General features: G+C 42.0%; 1 protein-coding gene across 16 annotated transcripts in view; it reads right to left on the bottom strand.

The window, feature by feature from the left end:
- The window catches only part of zmiz1a (zinc finger, MIZ-type containing 1a), a 409,121-nt gene that overhangs the window by 10,893 nt on the left and 385,530 nt on the right, over positions 1-12,698 (bottom strand). For 15 of the 16 annotated variants that reach the window (XM_059946721.1, XM_059946717.1, XM_059946729.1 and 12 more), the window contains 3 exons: positions 9,627-9,874; positions 6,719-6,882; positions 3,729-3,965 (listed from right to left, as the gene is read on the bottom strand). In XM_059946721.1, coding sequence (XP_059802704.1) covers positions 3,729-3,965; positions 6,719-6,882; positions 9,627-9,874 — 649 coding nt within the window. The remainder of the gene's footprint in view (positions 1-3,728; positions 3,966-6,718; positions 6,883-9,626; positions 9,875-12,698) is intronic. The other variant, XM_059946731.1, reaches the window with a different exon arrangement.

The following is a 12,698-nucleotide window of genomic DNA, read 5'->3' as shown; positions in this document are numbered from 1 at the left end:
TCACACAGATTAAATGCCCCATGTGCTTATTAAATCCAAGGTTTTTTAAATGTATCGCAGCTTCATAAATCTCTACTTAGGCTGTATCTGAAAATTTGCATTCACTAATAGTCGCCTCGTCATAGGAAGGACGTGGAGTCTTTGGAAAGTATGCAGCAGCGGTTCACCAGGACATTTGCTGTCTGGGTTAGAGGGCATGTGCTATAAGGAAGAGGCTGGACAAAGTTGGATTGCTTTCTCCGGAGCACCGGAGGCTGGGGGAAACATGATAGAAGTTTGTAAGATTACCAGAGGCAGAGATAAGACAAGTTCAAAGGAGATGTGCAGATTAAGTTTTATTTTGGATTGAGTGCACAGGATGCCTGGAATGTGCTTTCAGGGGTGTTAGTAAGAGTCAAATAAAGACATTTAAGAAGCTCTCAGAAAGGTACATTAATATGCAGAAAATGGAAGGATAGGACATTGTATAGGAGAAAGGATTAACGTCACAGAGTCATAGAGCACTACAGCACAGAAACAGGCCCTTTGGCCCATTCAGTTCATGCCGAACCATTATTCTGCCTAGTACCATCAACTTGCACCTGGACCGTAGTTCTCCATACCCCTTCCATTCATGTACTTATCCAAACTTTGTTAGTTTAGTTCGATGTTTAATCACTAGCTTAGTTTGTTAAGAATTTCGTTCTTAATTTATTCACAACATGTTGTCGTGGTGTACTGTTCTCTGTTCCGCGTATATTTATGTTTGCTGAGGGCACTTGTCCTGACATTATACTGCCACTTCCCACATTAAACACAAACAGGAACAATGGGTTCAGTACAAACGTGGGATAAACCACGTGAATCCTTCGCAAATTATTTTTTTGCTATGTTTAATGTAACAAAAAAATCTAAAGATGCATGCGTATGTGAATGGTTTCAATGTGGAGGAAAGAAACGTGGCAAAAGATTACAAAAGCACTAACTCCAGTAGTCACTTTTAAACCTGGATCCTTTCTCGGTGGGTGCCACATCCTTAACACTTCTATTTAATGTCAATCAGTGGACTTTGTGTCCTGCACATAAACATTGTGTCACAAATACTGTTTCCTATAGTGGATGGGAGAATTAGCCATTCCTTTTGGAAGAAGGGTCTCGGCCCGAAATGTTGACTGTTTATTCTTTTCCATAGATGCTACCTGACTTGCTGAGTTCTTCCAGCACTTTGTGGGTGTAGTGTTTCTTTAACAGTTTTATACATGAACAAAGTTAAAATTTGTACTCTTGTGTGTTTGGGAAATTCAGCTACCCTTTACTATTATCCAACACACTGAGGAGTTAAGGTTAAATACTTACAGATGCTGACTATCCACAAAATAGTTTGTTTCTGTAACATGATCGGTTTTGAAACCATTTGAACACATTTTTACAATATTAATTCTTCTTTCAAGGGGCAATGGGGTGAATGTTACAGACATTACTGTGAATCGTAAATTATACGGAACAGATTGATTGATGGTTAGAGGTGAAGAGGTCAAATATCAAGAGCAGTTCAAGAAGGGGATTCAGTTGTACAGAAGGCCCAGTCTCGGTTGAGTCTGGTTGGTAAGGTTCATTGAGACTGGCTCTTTCCGTTCTCTGAACAGCAACTTAATCCCAATCTTAGCCACAGCTAAGTCCACAAGTTATTCCATAGGCTCGGAAAACTGTCCTGCTGTTTCAAATGCCGGAAATCTTGCAACACACACACACACACACACACATACCTACCTCAGCAAGTTAGGCAGCATCTATGGAGGGGAATAAGCAGTCGATGTTTCAGGCCGAGACCCTTCATTGGGACTGGGTAGACTACAAGTTGGCAGATAATAGGTCAGACCAGATTAGGGGAAAGTGGGTGGGTGGGTGGGGAGGGGGTTGAAGTGAGAAGCTGCGTGGTGATAGGTGAAACTGGTAAAGAGCTGAAGAAGAAGGAATCCGATGAGAGGACAGTGGACCATGGAAGAAAGGAAAGGAGAAAGGGAATTGAGGGAGGTGATGAGCGATAGGGTAACTTGAATGGGGATGGACGGGGGGGGGGGAGGGGGGTAAGAAATTACTGGAAGTTGGAGAAATCAATGTTTATGCCATCAGGGCGGAGGCTACCCAGACGAAAATCTATCCCCTTCTGAGCTTCTTACTACCACCTGGCAGCTTGGAATCCTTCCCCTTCCCTCTTTCTTTCTAGTCCTGATGAAGTTTCTTGGCGCGAAACGTTGATTGTTCATTCCCCTCCATAGATGCTGCCTGACCTGGTGAGCTCCTCCAACATTGTGTGTGTGTAACTCAGGAAAGGTTGCTTCCAGTTGGTCAAAATGTTTAAGATGAGATTGCTCCATTTTCTGCACCAATTAGGACTTGAGCTTTTCTTATTTCCTATTCTACACCCTCCAACCCGCCCCCCCCCCCAAGATAAAGAGCAAAGTTGGACATTCACGGCTTCATTTTGGCCAGCGAGCAGCAGTAAGTAATGGGCCAGAGTCCACACCACAGCAAAGCAGAACAAACCAATGTGATGAATGAAGTGAGGTGATAAAGGAAAGTCATTGTAGGATAGGTTGGACGTGGTGGATTAGGAAAGGCAAGTGAGATCTCATTTTCCCCATATGATTGCACTTTATTGTGCCGGAGCATTCTGGAGGTTGGAAAATGTTTGAATCCATTGGGATGAGGCACGACCAGCATTCACTGCCGTTGAGAATGCGCTGATGAGGTGTCTCTTTGAGCCTCTGCTGTCTGTGTGATGATTGTGTTCGGACAGTGCTTTTGGAGAGGGTGTTTCAGCATTTGCAGTGATTCAGGAATTTTGTTTCCAAGCTGGGGTAGTGTGTGACTGACACTGAACTTGAAGATTGCCCGAGGGATAAAGGTTGTGTTTGGGAGATGTTGTTAAAGCTGATGGGAAGGATGTACAGAGGATGATGAGGTCGTAATCTCTGTAACTGGGGCAATTTCCAATCTCTTTGTCACCCACTCACTGGTTGCACCATGTGAACAACTATCACCTCCGAAGGATTGGAGAGCCTCACACGTAATGTTCCCCTTCTCACATCAACCAGTCTTAGTTACTTCTCTGAGACAAAAACTGGGCGAAATTATAGTGATGTGCCCATCCCCCGCCAGGAAAGACTCAAAGTGAGAACTTCCACAACAAAGAGTGAACCATCTGAACCTCATTCAGTCTCAGCATTTGCGTTTCTACACCACTGATCCCCACAGGAGGCGAGGTGGAATTAAAATTGAATTGAATGTCCTGTTCCATGACAGGGACCAACTCTGGACAGTTTCTAAACCCCTGCTGCTATCAATCTTAAAAAAAACGATTTAAAAACAGATCAAGTTACAGCCAGCCTTTTGATTGTCTTCCCATCTGCTTCTTATGTATTTTAGGATGACTTGTCACTCATTAGAAACTCTGCTGGACTCTGCCTCATTGTATGAACCAATTCTTGTCTCCCTGATCACTTTGCTTCCCTTCCCGTTAGGCATCTGATCATTCTGATGTGTTGTACAATAAATGGCCATTTCTTTAACAGAACAACAGACAGGTGAATTGAGCAGCCAAGTATTCTACTCTCTCCCTAGAGTGCTGCAGTACACAGTAACACGTGAAAATGTATGACACAATGATGTGATATGAGGTGCATTTCTGTGCCCGGAATTTGCTGGCAGTGGATGGGCAAGCAAATGAGAGCACGACACACACTTACATCCAGTGATGGTTCCGGCATGTCAGACGCTCCCTGACCACCAGCCTGACCTTCCAAGGTGGAGGGCGGGTGAAAGGTCAGATCACTGTGTGGATGGTTGCTAGGAACAACCTGCCGGGGTTGCTGGGCGGGACCACTGTGATGTAATGGCTGCCCTGATTGGCTGCTGGGGTGAGGTGCGTGCATACCTTTCTGCATGGAACTATGGGACTGATCAGTACTGCCAGGATGAGACATCTGCGGAGGAGGAAGCAGGACAGAGTGAGGCCACAAGGTACAGTGCTCAAGACGTCTGAAGAATGTTAATACCAAACCCAGCCATTAGACAGGAGCGAAAGCCAATCCCCACTCAAGACCTTCCAAATCTCACTGGAGGAATAGCAGGAAATCAACTCTGCAGGATTAACTTGCAATGCCTAACATCTGCCAAGCCTAAAGCACCTTTAAGAACATTTACCCAGATTTCTGCAGAGCAGCTGAATTTTAAGACAACTTACACAGAATTCTAGAGAACAGCTGGATCTCCAACAAAATTTCTAGGGATTAGCTAGAAAGTTTACAAAATATCTCCAGAACAGCTAGATCTTTAAGAAAATTTACAAAATTTCTGTAGTTTAGCTTGATTGTTAATAAAATTTCTAGAAAACAGTGGGATCTTAAAGTAAACTTACAAAATGTCTTGAGAACAGCTGGATCCTTACTAAAATTTCTATCGAACAGATGGATCTTGAAGTAAATATCTAGGGAACAGCTACATCTTTAAGAATTTTTTTTAAATTTCGAAGGAGCAATTGGATCTTGAAGAAAATTCATCCAGAATTCTAAGAGAACAGCATCACTTAACAATTTAAATTAAAATAATAATTTAAAGTCTCTCGATACCCAGCTCTTTTTGCACCATTAACAACGTATCAGGTCAGGTTGTGCTCAGATGTCTAATAGGATGTTCCTTTGTGTTGGTCTATTTGGGCTGAAATATATTACTAAGTAAAGTTAGCTCCTCTGTAAAGAAAATGACTCTTTACTAAATGATGTTCTATTAACTTTAAGGGAAGGGAAGCATGTTGAGGATCCTGATGGGGATTTACCTTTGGAAAGAAAATTTAGAAAATATACTTTTCAATTGATATAGAAACTTTCATTACATGGTTCAGAACGAGGCCCTGGCCTTCAGCAGAATTCTCTGTTTAGCTCAAAGAAAAAGGCAGTGGGAGGGAAATTTGTTGGTTATTTGTGCAAGAAATCAAGATAGCTGTGACTATGCATTGTACTGAACAGCTTCATCCGACTCGGTCAACTATCATACTTTTAAGGACAAGAAAGATTTCTGCCCTACACATGAACCATATAGAGGAGGATGCTTTATTTGTGCTCCGAAGAGCCTTTTATTATTAAGTTTAAACTTTTCAGCCAGCAATCTTATATCATCTTCAAAAACATATACTGTCAGCTGAATACTGCAGAGTTGGGAATATTGTTCCTCCCTTTTAAACAAAACCCTTACTTGTGCGTGCATGTATTTCCCCGGGAAAGCTTGCTAATGGCAGGCATATCTTTCCAACGTCAAAGGTCAGACATGCACGTACTGTCCACTTTGACATGGCGAAAGGTTGGCAGCACCCAATGACGTTGTTAGCATTCTCAGCACCAAGCAGCTGCTCGGCAGAACTTTCCGATGCAGACTTTGTTTTGGGCGGGGGCAGGAAGGAGAAGCTCATCCAGTTGTATCAGAAGTTTGGTCAGACGACACTGGAGTACTCTGAGCAGTTTTGGGCCCCTTATCTATGAAAAGATAGGAGAGGGTCCAGAGGAAGCTCACAAGAATGATTCCAGGGATGAAAAGGTTAATGTATGAGGAGTGTTTGATGGTTCTAGGCCTGAACCCACTGGAGTTTAGAAGATGGGGGGGGGGGGCACGATCTCATTAAAACCTATTGAATATTGAAAGGCCTAGACAGAATGGATATGGACTGGATGTTTCCGATAGTGGGTGAGCCTAGGACCATAGGGTAAACAACCTCAGAATAGAATAATATCCCTTTAGAACAGAGATTAGGAGGAATTTCTTTAACTGGAGAGTGATGAATCTGCGGAATTCATTGCCACAGACAGCTGTGGGGGCCAAGTTACTTGGGTATCTAAAGTTGAGGTTGATAGGTTCTTGATTAGTAAGGGTGTACAGAGTTATGGGGAGAAGGCAGGAGACTGGGGTTGAGGAAGATAATAAGTCAACTGTGATGGAATGGTGGAGCAGACTTGATGGGCTGGACGGCCGAGTCTGCTGTTATGTCATATGGTACGTCGGGAAGCAGTTGAGCATAATCTAAACAAGCTGAGGGAAGATCTTTCTTTGAACCACCTTGATCTGTACTTAAGATAAGCCATGTGAAAAAAAAGCTGTCAACATGTCTCCATCCTGGGGTCCACCAGTGAGTGACAAAGCAATGGGACGCTGGCAGCAAGTTCAGCAACATAAAGTGCTAATTGCCCTCAAATTCCACTTGTACGAGACAACAGTGAAATAAGCACACACAAAAAGCGGACCAGGTTTGTATGGAGAGAGGAAATAAAACAAGGCAGATGAAAAAAAATGTCAGCGCTGTATAGAAACATTCCAAGCCACACTGTACACTCAGAAACACAGTCAGACAGGAGTGTTCGCAGAGAATTAGTTAGAAGGACTCTAGATGGCAGATATGCTAAATTAATATCTGTTCTTTCTGTGACATCAGTAGCAGCCAGTGGGGTTTTGCTACACATCACCCTGCCCCACTTATGTCATTCTTATCTGTGCTCTCTGTCCTGTGTTGGCATAGATAGCATTCCGGAACAGTTGTAAAAGAAATACAGTCCCCGTCCCCTTCCTCCTTCCCCCCACCCCCACCCTCTCTCACTGGATGCCCCTCTTAGGCTGAATGTATCCCAAGTGCAAGTGTCAATGGTCACTGTATGAGACAAAGGGAGAGATGGACAGAAATGGTGTCACTTACCTGGTCTGGCATGGAGTGGCTGAGAGGCTTGTCAGGAGTCATAAGGCTGTTGGGCATATCTGGAGGGTGCGACAACTGGGGCCCATGCATGAAGTCGTTCATAGAAGCACCGGCAGGGTTACCATGTGGGAAATCAAAGTTCCCATGGCTGGGGTAAGTGTTACCTTTTGGGGGAGGATTATGACAGTGTTATTAACAAGTCTACCTTCTCAAACAATCTGCATCCCTGTCTGGACTGAAGCAGGTTCAGTGTAACCAGCTGGTGCATCCCACACTGAAAGCCATCGCCAACAAAATGGGAGTGTCATTTTGCCCAATTCCCCTTTTGTAACTTGGTACATTGTGCTGCAAAACTTAAACCCATTCAAGAGGGCATCCTAATTGAATGGGTTAATGAAACATAATCAGATCACAATCACCCTGGAAAAGCTGAGAAGTACTTTAACCGAACTGACTCTGCCTCCTCAGATGTTGCCTGACCTACTGATCATTTCCAGCATTGTGTTCTTATTGCTGATGTCCATCATCTTAATATACAGTGGATTCCGGTTAATTGGAGCAGCTACTACTTATGACAACTCCTAAAAAATAAAAAACTAATCAAAGAAATAGCCAGGATTCCCTTCATTTATTTGGGACACCACATTGCTTAATTAGGACAGGAGACTGTTCCAAACAATTTCTAACTAGGGTCAGTTGAATGGCCGTAAGTCATGCTTAGAGCGAACGGCTTTTAAATAGCATCAGTAGCGTGTGTTTGTATTCAGAAAGCAATGATTTCGGTCACTGATAGTTGGCAAGAAACAAGCAGTAAGACAATTCAGAACTGCTTTGCTCATTGTGGTTTTAAGCATTCAGGCTTGGAGGTGCCAGAAACAACTGGGAGTGAAAATGAAATGATTTCACTGCTTTGAAAAGTTAGAAACTATGGAGAATTTGAAGACACTGTTAAGCACCTTGAATGTTACAATGAAAATGAAGATTTGGAAGATGCAATCGTCGAAAGCAATTGTATGAAGGCAGTTCACTATCTATATTAGGTGTTTGCGCTGATTTTGTTCATTCAGTCAATCAAAAGAACACGGCAGCACCACTGGATGGATTCCCCTGTCAATAACTATTAAAGAACTGCAGCAGAATCAGGTTTATTATCACTGGTATGTGGTGTGAAATTTGTTAACTTAGAACAGGTAGTGTTTTTATTTATTTAATTTTAATTTTATTGTATTTTATTTAAATACAAAATTTGTTTCTCTGTTTAATGGTAGTTTGTCCTTTTTTACACCTTTTACACTACTTCCATGATACTTTGGCTAATTGGGGCAGCTGCTTAGTTGGGCCAAAAGGTACTGGTCCCAATTAACTAGAGTCCACTGTACTTACTTTTTTTTCAAAGAAAATATTCTACCCATTCAACCCCATCTCCAGTGGTGGAGTCAATGTGTGACTTATCAGAATTTGGTTTCCTTTTAGTCTGTAACCCAGTGAGTGACAACTGCATTCATTGCATGTACATCTGAACAACCATTTTTGCCTATTCCTGTGTGCACAACTACATGATCTTATGTTTGACAGTGGAATAAATCTTGTTTCCTCTCTGTGGTCTATATGTCTTTTTTCGTATCAGGTTTAACTGACCCTCCATTCCTCAACCATTGCAGTGGTGAATTAAGTCAGAATATGTTCTCAATGTGGATTAGTGATTCAGAGCAAACGTCAGCCACAGACCCTAGGTTCCACTTCGCATTTAACTTAAACTGCACGTCACCAAAATCCCCGTACCACCTAGCTGGTGAAATACCAGGCTCCCACTGATCATTGAGGCTAATGAAGCTGAGTAAGGACTGGGCTAAGATTGGTGTAGATTGGGGTCCATGGATCCCTTGATTAATGGTGTTGGTCCGAGGCATAAAAAAAAAGATGGGAACCCTGGTTTAGATAAACTTTTGTTAAGTAAGGATTACTTGCTCAGTACCTATCAAAACATCAGAAACTATGAGATGGACCCATCAATATGACTACACTTACATCATATTACATCATATGAGGGACTCGAGACCAAACTAGCTAATCACCCTAGGCACAGGTTTATAAATCCTTGAAGAGTTCTTGCTCCAAAAGAAAAAACTACTATCCATGTCAAAGAATTTATGTCAAGTTAGACAGGTATATGGAGGAATTTAAGGTGGGGGGTTTTATGGGAGGCTGGGTTTGAGGGTTGGCACAACATTGTGGGCCGAAGGGCCTGTAATGTGCTGTACTATTCTATGTTCTAAGTTTTTACTCTTTTAAGCTTGCATCTATTGCTATAAACACCAGTCATAGTGTTTATATCTGATTCATTTTATTGAAAGGAATCTCAAATTCAGATGGTTTCTTCTTGGAATTAAAGTTGTTCATCACCACCTCCAGAGATTGCTGATCTACACCCCAGGGTGTGATTATTCCCTCAAATAATTCTACATTTCTACATTGATAGTGGTGTGAGATCTCCCTGAAGGAAGGTGAATGGAATGTGTTCAGTCTGTACTTTTGGCATTCCCTCCTGAGTTGTTGGCCGAATTTGTTCTATCTTAGGGTGGAGTCAAGCCTAGAGTTCAACTAGAAAATGAGAGAAGGTCTTCAAGGGTTGGACTACAGCTGTTCTCTGTATCTGGTACATTGGTACTGGGGGTACAACGGTCAACAATCAAAATACACTCATACTAATGTGTTGACACATACAAAAGACACATATTAACTAGCATAATGCAAAATAATAATATTGCACAAATACCATGGCTGAAAAGAACTTAAAATAAAATCTCTCGACAAGAGCTTTATTCAATACCCCAGCAAGCTGAATAAACACAATGCTAATGATATGTATGTATGGGATAAGGAACTTTAATGTCATTGAGAAACCTACCCGGATTGCCATACTCATTGCCACTGCTGCCCCCTGGAGGCGGAGGTAGGGACGGGTATGGTGACGGACCAGGCCCAAGGGCGGCTATCATCTCCATGACATTGGGCATAATCATCTGGCTGGGGCTCATGGTCTTAAACCGCTTGGAGAGTGGACCATCGGGATCATCTTTAATGTGAATGTCGGACTTCAGTGGGACTGGCCTCCAGCTACAGGTCGGATCAATGGTGACTTCTTCAAACTCAGAACTGCAAAAACAAAAATAAATAAATATCTACAAGGAAATGTGACATAAGTATTAAACTATGTGCTTCCGTTACTGACATCTGCAAAGTGTCTGGATTGTAAAATGAAGTTTTAAAACATTTTTTGACTGTAATAGAGGTTTATACAATACTGAAGAACATACACTTAGTGGCCATTTTAATAGCTACACCTGTACACTTGCTCTTTAGTCCAAATATCTAATTAGCTAATCAATGTGGAAGCAACTCAATGCATAAAAGCATGCAGACATGGTCAAGAGGTTCAGTTGTTGTTCAGATCAAACATCAAAATGAGGAAAAATGAGATCTAAATGACTTTCACCATGAACTGACTGTTGGTGCCAGAGGGGGTGGTTTGAGTATTTCAGAAACTGCTCATCTACTGAGATTTTCACAGACAACAGTTTTTAGAATTTACAGAGAATGGGATGAAAAACAAAAAAAAAAATCGGTGAACGGCAGTTCTATAGGCAAAAACAGCTTGCTAATGAGAGAGGTCAGAGGAGAATGGCCAGACTAATTCAAGCTGACAGGAAGGTGACAGTGACTCAAATAACCACATGTTACAACAACAGTGGTGTGCAGACGAGCATCTCTGAACGCACAACAAGTCAAACCTTGAAGTGGATGGTCTGTAGCAGCAGAAAGCCACGAACATACACTTTGTTCGGAACAGGGGATACCTGTAGTAGATATATTTTTGCTTTATAAAGTCATGAGGGACATAAGTAAGATGAATGGTCACAGTCTTTTCTCTCAGGATAGGGGAGTCCAAAATGAGCATAGTTTTAAGGGGAGAGTGTAAAGATTTAAAGGAGGATCTGAGGTGGAGGCTTTATCTACACAGATGGTAGTGAACACATGGAATGAGCTTGCAGAGAAAGTGGAAGTTAAAGATAAGCTTTATTTGTCACATGAACACCTAGCCATTGAAATATACAGTGAAATGCATTGTTTGCGATGTGCTGGGGGCAGTCCGCATGCTTTCAGCTTCACTATAGCATGCCCATAACTTACTAACCCTAACCTGCATGCCTTTGGAATGTGGGAGGAAACCAGAGCACTTGGTGTAAACCCACATGGTCACGTGACCACTCACAGTCATTAGCGGGAATAGAACCCCAATCATTGATCGATGGAGTTGTGAAGTGTTTGCATTGGCTGCTATGCTATGAGGCAGGCACAATTACATTTAAAAGACATTTGGACAGGTGCACGGTAGGGAAAAGATTCGAAGGATATGAGCTAAATGCAGGCATATAATGGTAGCTGGGTGAGTCAGTTTGATCAGCATGGACAAGGTTAGCTGAAGGGACATTATGACAATATTAGCCATTTCACACTAGGATCTGCTGACATGATGGCAGTTGTTGTTGTTCCTTTTCATGCCTTGCGAAGTATTGGGTGGCATTTTTGTTGCTTCTGTAGCATTTGACTGCTTTTTATGAGGCTGAGTTGCTAGTTTGATGCTCAATCTAGTACTGGTGGAAAGAGTGCAAAGGAGCCAGCCGGATTTGAACTCAGGACCAGTTGTCTCCAAGTCCAGTGCTGATGCCATGACACCACCGATTGGCATGGGCCTGTTTCCACTAATCTCTGTAATTGCTAATACATGTAAATGTATATGGCAATTAAAATTAATCATTGACTACTACATTGTGATGAAGGATTTCAGCCTGAAACATCAACTGTTCATTCATTTTCATAGATGCTGCCTGACCTGCTGAGTTCCTCCAGCATTTTGTGTATGTTACTCTAGATTTCCAGCATCTGCTGAATTTCTTGTGTTTTTAACTACTATGTGGTCAATATTGTAATCAATGGTGTGCTTGACCATGACATCCAGATCCAGGAAATAAATTAAAACCATAAATTAAACATCATATTGTCTGTTGATTGGGGATAATTTATAGTCGTTGAGTTCTACAGAACCAACTCAAAATACATTCAGAGGCCACTTTATTAGTTTGTTAATGAAATATCTAATCAGCCTTTCACGTGGCAGCAACTCAATGCATAGAAGTATGTAGACATGGTCAAGAGATTGTTGTTGTTCAGACCAAACATCTGAATGGGGAAGAAATATGATCTAAGTGACTGACTATGTAATGATTGATGGTGCCAGGTGGGGTGGTTTGAGGACCTTAGAAACTGCTGATCATCTGAGATTTCCATACATAACAATCTCTAGAGTTTACAAAGAATGGTGTGAAAAACAAAACACCCAGTGTGTGGCAGTTCTGTGGGTGAAAACGCCTTGTTAATGACAGAGGACAGAGGAGAACGGCCAGACTGGTCCAAGCTGACAGGAAGGTGACAGTAACCACGCGTTACAACAGTGGTGTGCAGAAGGGCATCTCTGAACGCACAACATGTTGAATCTTGAAGTGGATGGGCTACAGCAGCAGAAGATCACAATGAGTTCCACTCTTCTACCTAATAAAGTGGCCATTTGGAAACGGAAGAAAACAAAGTAAAAAACAGCAAAAAGAGAAGAGATGGAAGTAGAGATGGTGCAGAACAACCCGGGTACATGATTTTACAGGCTCACTGTGGACTGGATATAAACCCAAATGCGTCATCGCTCCTGTTTGTGGTTAATGATTGGGAGACAATGAAACAGAACTGCCTTTCTTTAGAGCCACACTCATATGTTCAGAACTGAATGCAGATACCTTAAAGATGAATTTTGAATAGTATTCTTAAAAGGGAAATAAAATTAAAAAAACTTTGCATCATTCTGTTTTACTTTCTTTTTCCAGTTAGAGATACGGTGTGGAACGGACCTTTCCTGCCCAACGAGCCT

This window comes from Hypanus sabinus, chromosome 21 (genome assembly GCF_030144855.1).
Source record: "Hypanus sabinus isolate sHypSab1 chromosome 21, sHypSab1.hap1, whole genome shotgun sequence".
Classification (NCBI taxonomy): domain Eukaryota; kingdom Metazoa; phylum Chordata; class Chondrichthyes; order Myliobatiformes; family Dasyatidae; genus Hypanus; species Hypanus sabinus.
The sequence above is the reverse complement of the archived record's forward strand: the minus strand, read 5'-3'. Positions and strand labels throughout refer to the sequence as shown.